At 47.7% G+C, this 14,565-nt stretch overlaps 1 protein-coding gene across 7 annotated transcripts in view; it reads right to left on the bottom strand.

The window, feature by feature from the left end:
• Ablim3 (actin binding LIM protein family member 3) overlaps positions 1-14,332 on the bottom strand; it is a 118,807-nt gene extending 104,475 nt beyond the window's left edge. For 2 of the 7 annotated variants that reach the window (XM_041641400.1, XM_041641401.1), the window contains exon 1: positions 13,744-14,172. In XM_041641400.1, the coding sequence (XP_041497334.1) occupies positions 13,744-13,756 (13 nt within the window). In that variant the 5' untranslated portion in view covers positions 13,757-14,172. Of the gene's footprint in view, positions 1-13,743; positions 14,173-14,192 lie in introns of those variants that run through there. The other 5 variants (XM_041641403.1, XM_041641404.1, XM_041641398.1 and 2 more) reach the window with 4 other exon arrangements.
• Between the last annotated feature and the right edge of the window lie 233 nt (positions 14,333-14,565).

The following is a 14,565-nucleotide window of genomic DNA, read 5'->3' as shown; positions in this document are numbered from 1 at the left end:
TGATTACCTCTCATATTTAACGGGACTTCTCCCAACACATTCAACTGTATTTCATCACTTTCTCACTATCTTTTGGAGTGTTTTCCACAGGCCAGGCACTACGCTAAGCATCTCACACCCGTTCTTTCACTCCCATCTTGCTCCTCTCTAGAGAGGAAACTGACGTGTGGGCAGGGAGAGATAAAGCGAGCCAGGGCAGGTGATGTGGCCCTCAAGCAGAGTGCCACTGGAATCTGAACCCGAGCTACCTGTCTGATGGTGTAGCTCAAGCACTCACTACCACCTAGCTTTGGCGACTGGGTCGGTGACCTAGTTTTTAAAGTTTCTCATTTTGCACAGTGTCAGACAGCAGAATCAGATATCAGATCCACTGCTGGGCACGAGAGTCGTGATGCAGACAGTAATGCCTGGTGAGGGACTGCGCCCCGACCTCTCTACAGTCCCAAGCTCGCCCTCTCAGAAGCCGCTGTACCACTGCATGTTGCCAACCCCCTGGGCTCTGCAGTGTTATCGGTTAGGTGTTGCCACGAGTTCTTCTTAAATAATGCACAGGCTCCGACCTGTCACTAAGCTCAAACCCTCTCGTGTCTCCGCCCTGACTGTAAACTGTAACACATACTCCTTAACTGGCACCCGAAACTCTCAAGGACCCGAGCCTCACCAGCCCTCCAGCCTTATTTCACCCTATGTATCAACTCAGGTTTCCTACTGCATGCACACAGCAGCTGGTGCCCCTAACCCTTCCCCAGATGCTCATGGCCTTTGATGTTGTCCCACAGCCCAGATTCCAGTCAAAGGCCCAGGACTCAGGAGCTGTACAATAAGGGGTTGTGGGATGCTTGCCAATTGGAATAACTAAATAAGCCATGTTGTTCCTTCCCCATGATCTAACACAAATTTGTTCATCTCCTTGAAGTCTAGATTGAATGGTACCCTCCAAAGCCTTTCAGGGGACTTGGGTTTGCCTTCACATCTCTCGTTTCTCTGCACCTGAAGGGTTCCCTCACAGCACAGTCCCCAGTGCCTGTGCCTTGGAGACACAGGGTGAAAATGATCTTTGGTTGGGATCTCTGTCCTGGGTATCCCAGTTGCCTGAAACATCGTTGCCATATAGGTTGGGGAATTTGTTTATTGTCTGAGTGAAGGAGCAAATAGTCCTGGGACAGCCAACTGCAAGACTGACCTCCAATCCATGCATTCCCTGGGGTTTGCATCACAGAAAACAGGGAAAGATGGTGCAGAGGATGGACAGGAAGGCAGGAAAGGTGGCCTCAGCCAGATGGACATGGTTTGACACCTGCACGGTTGCTTCCTAGCTTGTGGAACCTTGTCCAGGTGATTTTATTTGTGAACTTCAGTTTCTTTTTTATGTAAAATAAGGATATTAAATTGATCTTTTCTCAAGTCTCTGTGGCCCATTTCAAACCTGAGTTTGGAGCCAGCTGTTCATTGTCTGAGCCAGTTTCTCTTTCTGTGAATTAAGTATAATATACGGTATCTACCATGCAGGATTTTTGCGAGGGCTCAGGGGGTTAGCACAGGAGAAGCCATGAACCTGTGTCCTACATATGCTGGTACAAGCAGTATTCTTCTAAGACTGAATTAGGGGCAAGGAGAAAGCAGAACAAAGCAGGCGAGGTCTGTCACCCAGCTATCATGGGAGTTCTCCAAGGGGACCAGAGACAGAAAGAAAGTCAATGAGCTAATGAACATAACCATTATAGATTGTGCTAGGTCTGTCTGTGCAGAATGGCGAGAATACATCATAACGTGGGGCCTGTCTTAGAGACAGAACTCAGGGCAGCGTTGTAAGGATTCAATAAAGTAACATGCAGAAAATACTCAGGCTGCAGTTAGGAAAGAAGACCTCTTCGTTGGGAGGAGGGGGAGGAGAGGGAGGAGGAGGCATCTCTGATGGAGGTTGGGCTTCTCATTGTTCCAGAAAAGCTGCCTCCTAGGTCTCCTCTTATGTGTGTGGCAGTCCCGGGGCTGTGTGTGCCCTTTGAAAGGGGGATTTACGGTCACCTGAGGTGCCAGTGCCACATAATCCCAACATCAGAGGCAAGGCTTCCATTTTGACTGTGAAAATACCATAATTCACTGGATGCCTTCGTCTCCCTTTGGACAGCAGGGCCAGGATTCCTAGGCAGTTTCCTGGATCTTAAAATGCAGGAGCAGACCTCAGGCAGCCCCCCCCCCCCCCCCCTGCTCCTGCATGCTGAGAGTGGCTCGCAGCAGGAAGATTGGCACTTGGTGGAGTACGCTTCAGGTGCTTAAAATAGATCAACTGTGTCATTAGACTACTCAAAGCAGTCACCTCATTGGCTCTGCCGCTGAGGGCAAGTGATGGCAGCCCATGGAGAAAGACCTTCGCTTTGCACAAAAATCAAGCAGCTGCAAGGAAGCAGCTCTGGAAGATTCTGCCAGGGTGGAGTGGGGGGTGGTCAGGAGGGGCTGGAGCTGGTCACCATTGCAGAAGCAGGATCCTGCCCCAGCAACCCACAGCATGGGGGGGCCTGCCTGTGTGTGCCCTTTGTCTGGCGTGTGCTCCACTGAGATATCTGAGGGGTTAACTACACTCAGGCAGACACGGACCGATATGCGATGCTGAGCCTAGGTCTTCCTACTCCCTAGCAGGTTTTGCATCCTCCACTTTTTGGCCACTTCTTCCTGAGCACATGGTTATCACTGTCCTTGCTGAATATGATGTGTCTGGAGGCAGAGCCTAACCAGGGTTCCGCAGAGCATGGCTCTTATCTCTTGGAGTCCACACAGCCTGGAACACATACGCCAGCAGCCCACAGTGCTCCGTGCCTCCCCCTGAGCCCGAGGCCAGCCCCCCTCGATGCCTCTCCTTCCTTGATAGGGGCATTTCGGTGGTTGAGGATGGGAGAATTCAACTAAGAAAGGACACAGTCATGTATATTTATTGAAGGGTTTTGCAGAGAACATGGGCTTTCCATTAACCAATTCATTCCTTAGATGTCTTTCGAGCTTCTGTGTCTAACAGGCACTGTGCTTAGCTTTCTGTGATCTTCCCCAGAGGGGTGGGAGGAAATTGCATTCTAGAAAGGCTCTGGATAGCTATGGGAGATCCCAGCCTCTCCCAGCACTTGCTCCCGGCAGTGTCCTCCTGAGCTGACACAGAGCTCGTACTGTGACAGGATTGTCCTCAGATGGACCAGGCGTGTTTTCTATGTCACAACAAAAATGGAACGGCCATGAAACTAGACTTGAAGGATACCTTGTTTCAAGCGCTGGGGACCATTGATCCAAAATAGTCTCCTTTGCTCTGGGTTCTATTTTCTACTACCACGTTCCCTGGAAGCAAAATCTGACCTCCAGGAGACAGGGTACCCTGCCTTCCCTCAAATGTATCTAACGGGATAAGAAATCCACCCCCTGGGACAGGTCAGCAAGGGAAATAAAGACCACAGTGGGGTCTGTTCCCTTCAAGGACTTTAATACCTGGTAGTAGGAGACAGGATGATCGGCTACCAACTCCAGGCAGGACACCCTCCCATAAGCCTCATGGAGAAGCTGTGACTTTACAAGCGAAGATGCGCTTCTCCACTTACAATGCTATATGGACCAATTTACTAGACTGGGCTATAATTCAAGTGCCATAGTGGCAACATAACATAGAAATTTTTGTTAAGTAATAGGAAGCGGGGGCAACTCTAGGGATTGGGGACGACTGCGGCTAAAGAAACTCGTATACATACAGCATACTTACAGTATAAATCCTACTGACTGCGGTCATGCTGCAGAGTGGGGGAAGGGACTGGAATCTTCTAGGCTTTTTTTTTTTTTTTTAAACAAGAGTTTCTTTATGTGTCCCCAGCTATCCTGGAACTTGTTCTGTAGACCAGGCTGGCCTTGAACTCAGAGATATCCATGTCTCTGCCTCCTGAGCACTGGGATTAGAAGTGTGCATCACCACCACTCAGCTCTACTTTTGTTTTAAAGATAAACTAGAAATCTCAACTTTGAGTTACCTAATAATTCAAATTTATTAAACACTCAGTACAGGGCAAACACTGTAAAGTCCATGAAAGTAAGCCACACTGGCTTTATATATTGTCGGTTACCAGAATCATGCTTGGTGCAGACCTAGCTTTTAACAAATATCTTTTGAGTTTTGATTTCCTTTTGGCCATTACCAGGAGCTACGCAAACTGGAAACCAAGACCATGCCTGTCAATTCCCTTACACTACGGAGTAACAAAGATGAATAATGTCCTGAGTGGGTGTGTCATGTGTGTGCAGCAAACTGAGTGTGAGCATGCTCAGCCACCTCTCATCCTCCCTTGTATGAGGTACCCACTCCTCTTTCTTTCCTAAGACAGAATCACAGGTAGCTCAGGCTGGCCTTGGTGGCTGTGTAGCTGAGGATGACCTTGAATCTCTGATCCTCTTTCCTCCTCCTCCTCCTCCTGAGAGTTGTGATTAAGGCGCAGGCCTCCACCCCCAGGTGATACAGGGATCCAAGCCAGAGCCTGCTGTGTACAGCATCACTATGTACACACACACTGCCATCTGAGCACTATTTCTAGCCCAAGATGACTACCTTCCTGGTCAGGAATGGCAAAGTGAGTGTTTAAACATCAAAACTGGAGAGAGAACTTAGGCGACACTAGTATTTCTTATTACTGTCAGCATCCTGTGCCAGCTCTGGGGGCTTGGAGTTTGGAGACATACCCACAGGGAATATTTCCTTTTGAGGGGCTTTGCCCCAAGCGTCATGGCACTGGGATTGACTTGTGTCCTCTATCCCGATTCAGACTTAAGGATCTCAAGACCTGGTTTCTTGGAACACAGTCTGATTTGTACAAGCCTTCATACAGATAACCAAGTTAAAATAAGGCCACAAGGGTGGTCCTAATTCAGCGTGCCTTGTCTCCTTACCAGAAGGAGCAATCTGCACACGAATACATGGACACACACACACTTGGAAGATCTGAAGAGAAACAAGAAGACAGCTAGGCACAGGCCAGGAGACATCTGGAGTCTCAGATCATCAGAGGGAACTTGCTGTGGTAAAACCTTGACTTTGGACTCACAGCCTCAAGAACTGTAAAACAACACGTCTCTGTTGTTCAAAACACCCAGCAGATAATATACTTGGCTATGAAAACCCTAGCGAGTTAATAGGCTCTTTTTACTCTTTTTATAATCACTTGGTATGTGCTGGACATCACTTCAAGCAATTTGCAACTACAGATGGATTTATTACTTTAAAAAAAGATTTATTTTATGTGATGCATATGAGTATCTTGTCTGCATGTATGTATATGCACAATGTGAGTGTCTGGTGTCCTCAGAGTCCAGAAGAAAGCATCAGATCCTCTAGAACTGGAGTTAAGGATGGTTCTGAACCACCACACGGGTGCTGGAAACTGAACCCAGATCCTCCTGAGAGCAACAAAAGCCCTTCTTCGCTGAGCCATCACTCGAACCCCCAGACTGACTATTCCCCACAACGCCATGAGAAGTCTTATTAATACTCCACGCCCTCTTGATTATGGTCATTGAAGGGAAATTAGGGTAGAAAACAGGCATTTTACTTATAGACACGCACAGCAAGTAAGGGGTAGGGATGGATTTAAACTCAACAATTCCAGTTCAGCGTTCCCTTAAGAACGGCAGGATGACAATTTAATCAGCGAACTACCCAGAGCTGGAGGTGCTTACAGGCTTCTGGGTGTTTTCTGGTCATTTACAATGGAATCTGGTGAACGCTGGGTGAGAGCCAGGGGTTGACCATTCACTAGAGCAGATGCTATCTCAGCAAGATGAAACATTTGCCAGACAGGGAAGTCGGGATCCAGAACAGATATCACCTTCTTTATACAAGCCAAGTGATCTTGAAACCACACTGTGATTTTCAGAGATGTGTGCTGTTATTTTGAATGATTTAAAAAAAATGGTTTATTTACATTATTCCTCTAGGCCCCCTCAAGTAATCGTTATCAACAAATGCTTCATGATTTGGGAACATTTTTCTTTCTAGGTTTGGAATTTCTTGAGTGGCATCTTACCACATTTGTGTTGGGAATGGCTCCTTCTCTTTGGTGCAAGCAGTGGCATTGGCAGAGGAAGGATATCTTGCTCCCTGTGCTGGTGTCTACACACTGACTGCTCTTGTCTCCTGCCTCTCTTCTTTTTTTTTTTTCCTGCCTCTCTTCTTAGCTGGCTTTGAGCCCTGTGTGGCTATGGGAGGGTAGCTATTATACATCTGTCAGGTATCTTTCTTTCCCTGTGGCTTCTAGTGGGACTGGGCCACTGGGGTGAACCCAAGAGAGGACAGAATGGTGTTGGTTCCCCTGGCTACTTCTCTAGAACTGGGGTGGTTGCTCTCTTGGAACCTAGGGTTGCAGGCCCTGTTAAGTAGTCATACTCAGTACCAAGCAGAACCTTCTGGCTCCTTCCTTCTGCCCTTCAGGCCAGGTGCCATCATGATGGGGTTGTGGAATGGCTGTTGTAACTAGCCTTCCAGCCCTAGGCCATTGCTGAGTCTTTTATTTTCTGCATGTTTCCCACACATTGGTGAAGAAACTTTTTCTCAAACTCACCACACATTGCCCCCTGTCCCCTGCCAGAAGCCAAGCTGAGAGCCCAGCTGCTTTTTTGTTTGTTTGTTTGTTTTTGTTTCTAATGGATCTCTCCCCTACTTCTTCTATCTTGTAACCAGCATGAACCAGGACAATGTGTGTCAACCACATAGGATTTTTACTTGCTATCTGCCTTTTATAGCTTAAGCCCAGTACAGTGTCAGGTTAATAATCTTTCTGCAGGTTATGGCTCATTTATATACAAAATCCCATACTAGTGATTGTAATGATGAAATAATCTGATGTCAATCTAAGAGCCTGGCTACTATGACACCATCAGTTCAGAACCTTGCTTTACCCAACGGCCAATTTCCGATTCACCTCTGTTTGCGGAGACCCAACACTCACGAGCATTTCATTTGGTTCTCTCAAAAACCCCGATCGTTTGTATCTTACCAATCACATTCTAGACATAATCTCTTATGTCTGAGATCACCCAGTACATGATAATCCTGACTTTGAACCCAAGAATTTATATGTCAAAGCTCAATTTCTTCTTGCCGGTAACACTCTTTTTTTTTTTTTAATTTATTTATTTATTAAGGATTTCTGCCTCGTCCCCACAACCGCTTCCCATTTCCCTCCCCCTCCCCCCGATCAAGTCCCCCCCCCCCCCTCATCTGCTCGAAGAGCAATCAGGGTTCCCTGACCTGTGGGAAGCCCAAGGACTGCCCACCTCTATCCAGGTCTCGTAAGGTGAGCATTCAAACTGCCTAGGCTCCCACAAAGCCAGTACGTGCAGTAGGATCAAAAACCCACTGCAATTGTTCTTGAATTCTCAGTATTCCTCATTGTCCGCTATGTTCAGCTAGTCCGGATTTATCCCATGCTTTTTCAGACCTAGGCCAGCTGGCCTTGGTGAGATCCCAATAGAACATCCCCATTGTCTTAGTGTGTGGGTGCACCCCTTGCAATACCACTCTTGGGAATATACCCAAGAGAGGCCCTATCATACAACAAAAGTATATGCTCAACTATGTTCATGGCAGCATTGTTTGTAATAGCCAGAACCTGGAAACAACCTAGATGCCCTTCAACGGAAGAATGGATGAAGAAAGTATGGAATATATACATATTAGAGTATTACTCAGCAGTAAAAAACAAGGACTTCTTGAATTTTGCATACAAATGGATGGAAATAGAAAACACTATCCTGAGTGAGGTAAGCCAGACCCAAAAAGAGGAACATGGGATGTACTCACTCATATTTGGTTTCTAGCCATAAATAAAGGACATTGAGCTTATAATTCATGTTCCTAGAGAAGCTAAATAAGGCGAATCCAAAGACAAACACATAGGCATCCTCAGGAATATTAACCTTCATCAGGCGATGAAAGGAGACAGAGACAGAGACCCACACGGGAGCACCGGACAGAAATCTCAAGGTCCAAATCAGGAGCAGAAGGAGACGGAGCACGAGCAAGGAACTCAGTGCCGGTAACACTCTTGTGGGGTTAATAATTTCTGAATACCCTTTCCAACAAAAGAAAGACTGATGAGAAAAAGTGACTTTGGTAGCCTGCCAGGCCCCAAGAAGGAGCACAGAGGGCTTTGTCTGCGGTGTGCAGGAGGCTCATTCCTCCTTAAGTGTGACCCATGCCTACGTTTGGCATAGAAGGGCTCCGAGAGCTCTCACTCAGTGAGCGAGATGGCATTTTATAGGGCACGGAACTGACTCTGGTGATCAGGTCTTTAAGAACGCTGGGGTCAACTCAGTCTCTTCTAGTTTGGGAACTCCTGGTATCAGCACAAGAACTTCAACAGAGAAAAAAAGATTACTGCTGCCTGAGCATGCACCGTTGATGGATGGTCTCCGCGACTGTAGACAGTGACAGCAATTGGTCTGGGTTCATGGAAACCCCAGAGTGTGTCACTGCCACAGGCTGCATGCCACAGCCCATGTGGAATTAGGTATTTGCAGAGCTGTACCTCATGCAGGGACCACATGCAAGCACACAGAACAAGTTCTGAGACTGTGACCATCCTTCATGGTCACAGAGGGATACAGGGAGAACCTGGCAGCTTTAGAGGGTGGAGAGGCCAGATGGGTGACACATGGGAGTGGGCAGAGAGGTTGGTGTGGTGTGGAGAGGACTTACTGGACACTGAGGGTCACAGAGTGGGCTCTCAGAGGGATGAAAGAGGAAAACATAAGAAGGACACAGAGCCGGGTGGCGGTGGTGCACACCCTTAATCCCAGCATTCAGGAGGTAGAGGAGGATCTCTCTGAGTTTAAGGCCAACCTGGTTTACAAAGCAAGTTCTAGGATAGCCAGGGCTACAAAGAGAAACCCTGTCTCAAAAACAACAACAACAACAACAACAAAAAACCCAAACCAAACCAAACCAAAAAAAAAAAAAAAAAAACCAAACCAAACACCAAAAACCACTCCCTCTCAAAAGGACACAGAATGGTGTAGTAGAGAAGGGGTGGGGCTGGATTGCATGCTGTGCCATGCTGTAGAAGGTGCTGCAGACAGTTAATATGGGGGAATGACTGAGGGGGTGGGACAAACCAATTAGGAGATGCCTCAGTTGGGCAGAAGACAAATGGTCCCTGGAATTAGATTGGCCGTGTGTAGGAGGAAAGAGAGCTGGACGAGGGAGCCAGCCCTAGAAGCCAAAGCCTCTCTCCTAGGATAGAGGGTTTCAGCTGTGGGTTACAATTTATATGGGGCTGGAGAACAATGCCGGGTTGTGAAAACTTTGGCAGTGGTGAAAGGTTCCTGAATACTCAACGCACACAGAAGAATCTAAAGTCAAACAGGTAATGAACTTGGCATTTCTGGCAGGTCTAGGCTGTGCTGTGTCACGTGACCGCACTGTGCCGTCTCTTCACTGAGAGTGCTAATACACCACATGGTGCCAAGAACACTGTCCGGAACACCTTAGCTGGGCTTTGAAACCATTGCACGTTTATCACGGCGCTGTTTTCACTGTGCTTACCGACTTTTTTTTTTTTTTGCTCTTATAGAAACATAATAGTTTAATTATGTGAAACAAAAGTTTTTATACTATTTTACTATCATTCCTCAGGAGGCAAGTATCAAATTAGTATATTTTTTGATTGCATTATGTTAAAACACTTGGTTACTTGGTTTTTTTTTTTGTTTGTTTGTTTGTTTTTGAGACAGGGTTTCTCTGTGTAGACCTGGCTGTCCTGGAACTCACTTTGTAGATCAGGCTGGCCTCAAACTCACAGAGATACTCCTGCATTCACCACCACTGCCGGGTAGAACATTTGCTTTTAAAAAGGGCTATTTGTGTTGCTGATTTTACTTTCTCTTTGTTTGTTTGTTTGGTTTATTGACTTTACTTTCATGAAAAATTGTTAAATAAAATTTTGGCTTGGGATTAGGACAGAATTTACAGCAATTTCTGAGATGGCCCTAAACATATTTCTGTCATTTAGTATTGTATATTTATGTGGGATGGCGTTTTCAGAATTGATGACTATAAAACTGATACATGATAAACTCTGAAAATGCTAAAGATATTTTATGCCCTGCTGTATTAAATAGTCAACCAAGATTTAATTAATTGTGTGAAAATAAATAATCATATCATGGCAGAAGGAAAACTTATTTTAGTCTTCAATATGTGGTAAATTTATAGTATTTATATATCAAGGAATTGTTTCAAAATAAATTTCTTTATAATTTATTATCAGTGAAAATTTGACTTCTTTGGAAAATCACTTTTAATTTATTTTATAATAAATATATTATTGTTGTATTGTGTGAGCGTTTTGCTTTTATGTATGTATATACAGCATGTGACTACCTAGTGCTCACAGAGCTAGAAGAGGGTGTCATATCCTCAGAGAATGTGAGCCACCACGTGGGTGCTGGGAATCAAAGCCGCAGGAGCAGCGACTGCTGAGCCATCTCTTCAGCCCCGATTTCTTGATTTTTCTATCTGTTTCACATACCTAATCACCTGGGGCTAGGCAATGCTTCCTGGGTGAAAAGGGACTATGAGTGGAAACACTCTAGGTGGCCCCTTCCTCTTCCTCACTGGCTCTGAGGGCAGAGCCCACCTTTTGCACGCACCCTCTTGGTCCATCCCCCAGCCCAGAATCACTTTTCTTCCAAACGCCTTGCCAATGCTGATCACCACGTCAGAAGCAAGGATCCGGGTAATGCTGAAATCCACACTGAGTAATGACTGGCTGGGCACTGTCCTGTTGTGTCATGTGAGAAACAACTGTCTTATTAATAAACACAATGTATGCCCGTTTATAAAGCATCTCCTTGTCAGTCCATGCCATCCTGCAGATTTACCCTCCAGCTATGCTTCTCTGTGCCTGATAAAAGTATGAGGGGCTAAGTGATCTGCTCGCTAATGTCCCAAAGTCAATTTAGTGGTGACAACGATCCCAATGATGATCAGAAGAAAGAGGACAGGCTGATCACCTCTTGCTGACATGATGACAGCTGTGTCCACAGGAAAGTCCTCCACAAAGTATTTTACACAAAATTTTCCCATGCAGTCTCTATTCCAGTCTAATTTTTTTTTTTTTTTTTTTTTTTTTTTGCAGATGAAACAACATGCTGTATATCACATAGTTCCTAAGGGAAAAAAGACAAACCGAACTGGTACAGACTGTGCTTGACCAATTCCCTCTCTCCTTCTCACTTTGTAATTCAGGCTGACTTGGAACTTGCCAGGTAGCCCAGGCTAGCTTTGAATTTAGGGAAGTCCTCCTGCCTCAGCCACCATAAATCTGGGATTATAGGCCGGGCACCACAATACCTAGCTCTAGCTGATCTTCTGGTTGCCTCCAAGCCGCAGCCCTGTAGGATCGTTCTCCAGATGAATTGATTAGGAGTTGAGCAATAAGTTATGGTCTGCCCGAACTTCGATGTTGGCACCTGAACCACTGACTGTCAAATACAGTTCACATCCAGGACCTTTCAGAATCCAAACATTAACTAAATGACTTGGAATGGCCTGATATTAATAGCAAAATGTCCATCTACCAAGCTGGAGCAATCTCCCAGCCTCCATGGGAGAGCTGGTGTGGAGCCAGCAGGAGAAGGGCCCAGTTTAGTAACGGGGGTGAGGACCCCTTTAACTGGAAGTGAGATACACTCTGGGAGCGGTGTGAATTAGGTTATTTCACATCGCAAAAGGGGAACATTTTTGATCGCATCAGACTAGCCCAGGGCCTCCTGCCAACACGCTGCCTCTGTGGCCCTATGGCCCTGTCACTCCTATGAGGTCTATTTATATTCTCTCCATCTGTAGGTTCTCTTTATTGGGATGGAGTTCAATGATGAAGTCCAGTTCTCAGGCCCCGAGTCTGAGTTTCCCCGCAGGGTTCTCCAGCTACTAAGCATTCCTCCCTATAGGGTGCTTGGGGCTCCCAAGGCTGTCCTGGTCATTTTATTGCCTATGTCCCAGGACCTCTGCCAGTTTAACACTCCGTGATTAGAAAAATGGCATTTTTTCCCCAGTATGTGTTATGTACAACATTTAACTATGTAGATCATTATTTTGAAGGAGGGAAAAATCTGTTTTGTATTTTGTGTTTCCAGTCTGAAATAGAGCTGCTAACAGAACAAGCATCTCAGGATTCTCGACAGGGAAAAGGCAGAGCCAGTTTCTATTGCCTTTCTTAGTTCCTGGGAAAACAGATGATCCATCCTTCTTGTCTATCAGTTACTGGGAAAGACTCCCATACATAAAACTCCCCCCTAGACAGAGGAAGGAGTGGCAGGCAATCCACACCTTAATTTTTCTGGAACTACACAGATGCAAACATATAGCCCTCCGATAGTGACAGGTTAGACAGGACTTGCCCCCACCCCCTCCCCAAATCTGGTACAAAGCCAAAGCCATCATTTCAGACTGTCATCTAAGAGGAAAATTCTTTGGCTATAAGAGGGAAAGGGAGCCCAGCCTCGCTCACTTGCCTAACACAGCTATGTAATACACAAAGGAAGACGGCGGAGACGTGAGTCACACAAATACGTAGTAAATAAATACATTTCATTTCCATCCCAGCCGCTCTGCTTTGTTTTCCTCGTCTTGGTGCCAAGGCCTTGAAATGGAGGGAGGGTCAGGAAACAGGGGTCTAGGCTGGACATAGTCTCACTCAGGTGCTGACCCACTCCCCCTGCTTGCCCCTTACTGCTTTTGTAGAACTTGTCAATTCTTAGATCAGAGGGGTCTCTGATTCAACCCTCCCGGTCTTGCAGCTGAGCACTCTGAGAGGTAGAGTCGGGACTATTCCCAAAAGTCATAGCCCTCCACTGGGAATGCATGCCAGAATCCTCCCTTGAATAGTCGTATTTGGTGCTGGGATGAACCCAGCAAGCAAGTTGACAAGAGAGCAGGTGACATTTGAGCTCAGTTATATCCTCCTAAGGTATTGCCCAGGTTGCATTAACTCAACCAGAGCCCATGGTTAGAACGAACGTTATTGGAGGTAGATTGTCCCTTGCTGGGTTGCTGAGAGCATTTCATAGTAGCGAGGGCCCAAACCAGGAGCAAAATGTCTGGTCCAGCCTCTGCAGGGCAGTTATTGCCTCTGCAATTACTAGAGCTGGTCCTCAAAAGGCTTGTGACTTCCTCTCATTCTCCTGGAGGCTAAGCAGCCTCCAGGCAGGTGGGCAGTCAGCCTGGACCACTGAGGGAACCGAAGCTGGATCTTTCTTCCAGACTCAAACGTGACTTCATGAGGATTTGTTTATCAAATTGCTCTTTGCTATCCCAGGTCCGCCCAGGCCCGCCCACTGCTTCCCCGCTCTCCCCGGGACAAGTAGGGCTTCCACGGATTTCCAGATGTGGGCATGGAGGTCTCCTGGGAGCCCACCACAGTCAGACAATGGCCACACTGCTGCTTCCTAGGCCTTTCCAGGCATAGCTAAGAGACAGCAGTTTTCCCGACAGAGGCAAGTGGCGCCGCCGATTAAACATTAGCAAAAATCATCAGGAAAAGGCAGACCCCCAAAGCTCTCTTCCTGTGCCAAGGAGCTCTGAAAGCACCCGAAGGACAGAGTCCGGGGTCAGGTGTCCCCGCAGATACCGGCTTCCTTCTTCTTTCCAGGCAGCCGGGGCGCAGGCTCCTGAACCTCCCGCCCCCACCCCTGTTCCCATGGCAAAGGAGAGGAGGATCCACTTACTGCTCGTGTTCATGGTGATGCCTTCGCTGTGGATCTTTCATTCAATACGGAGGCCCCGGTTGCTTTTTAAATCTTGCGTTCTTCTGGCCTCACTCATCACCTAGGGGTGAAAAGGCAGAGCAGGGCCAGCTGTATATCCTCAGGTGCGCTCTCCCCCTGCTGGTCCCTCGCCGTCTGGGCTGGAGTCGCTGGCCTTGAAGGCTAGTGGACGAGTAGGGCAGGTGAATAGGGAGGAGGGGCAGGCCAGGAGGACTCGGGTGCCCGGTCCCCGGCACCTGGGACCCGAACCCCGGGCAGTAGCGGGGCTGGCAGCGCCGGCTCGCGTGCACCCTGTGTTATCCCAGCCGGCAGGCTGCGGAGCCCGAAGGGGGTGTGGACCACAGGGAGGCAGGGCGGGGGCACAGTGTCCCCGCCCGGCCTCGGGAGCAGCGACCCGCCCCGGGACCCACCTCTTGGCCAGCTTTGGGAGCCAGAGGCCCCTGCCCCGGCCCCTGAGAGCGGCTCATGAATCCCGCTGGTCGTCTGGGTTCTGGGATGCCAGGGCGAGCCAGGCGAAACCTGAGAGCTCGCCATCCATGATGTGGGCTCGCGGCTTGGCAGCGCGGGGGGCGCGGCCGCTCGCTGCTGCCACCTGCTGGACGCGCCGGCGCGTGTCTGAGGCTCCGCCCTGCAGGGCTTCTGCTTGGGTGCTGGGGGTGGTGGGAGGAAAAAAATAGGACTCTGATGTCCTGGGGCCAATACGGGGTGGTAGACTTGAGTCTAAAGGGTGAACCGATACAGGAAAAGAAAGTTATCATTGGAAGGGACTTAGAAGGAGAAACT

This window comes from Microtus oregoni, unplaced genomic scaffold (genome assembly GCF_018167655.1).
Source record: "Microtus oregoni isolate MIOR12 unplaced genomic scaffold, Mior012 000069F_ref0000032, whole genome shotgun sequence".
In the NCBI taxonomy this organism is placed as follows: domain Eukaryota; kingdom Metazoa; phylum Chordata; class Mammalia; order Rodentia; family Cricetidae; genus Microtus; species Microtus oregoni.
The sequence above is the reverse complement of the archived record's forward strand: the minus strand, read 5'-3'. Positions and strand labels throughout refer to the sequence as shown.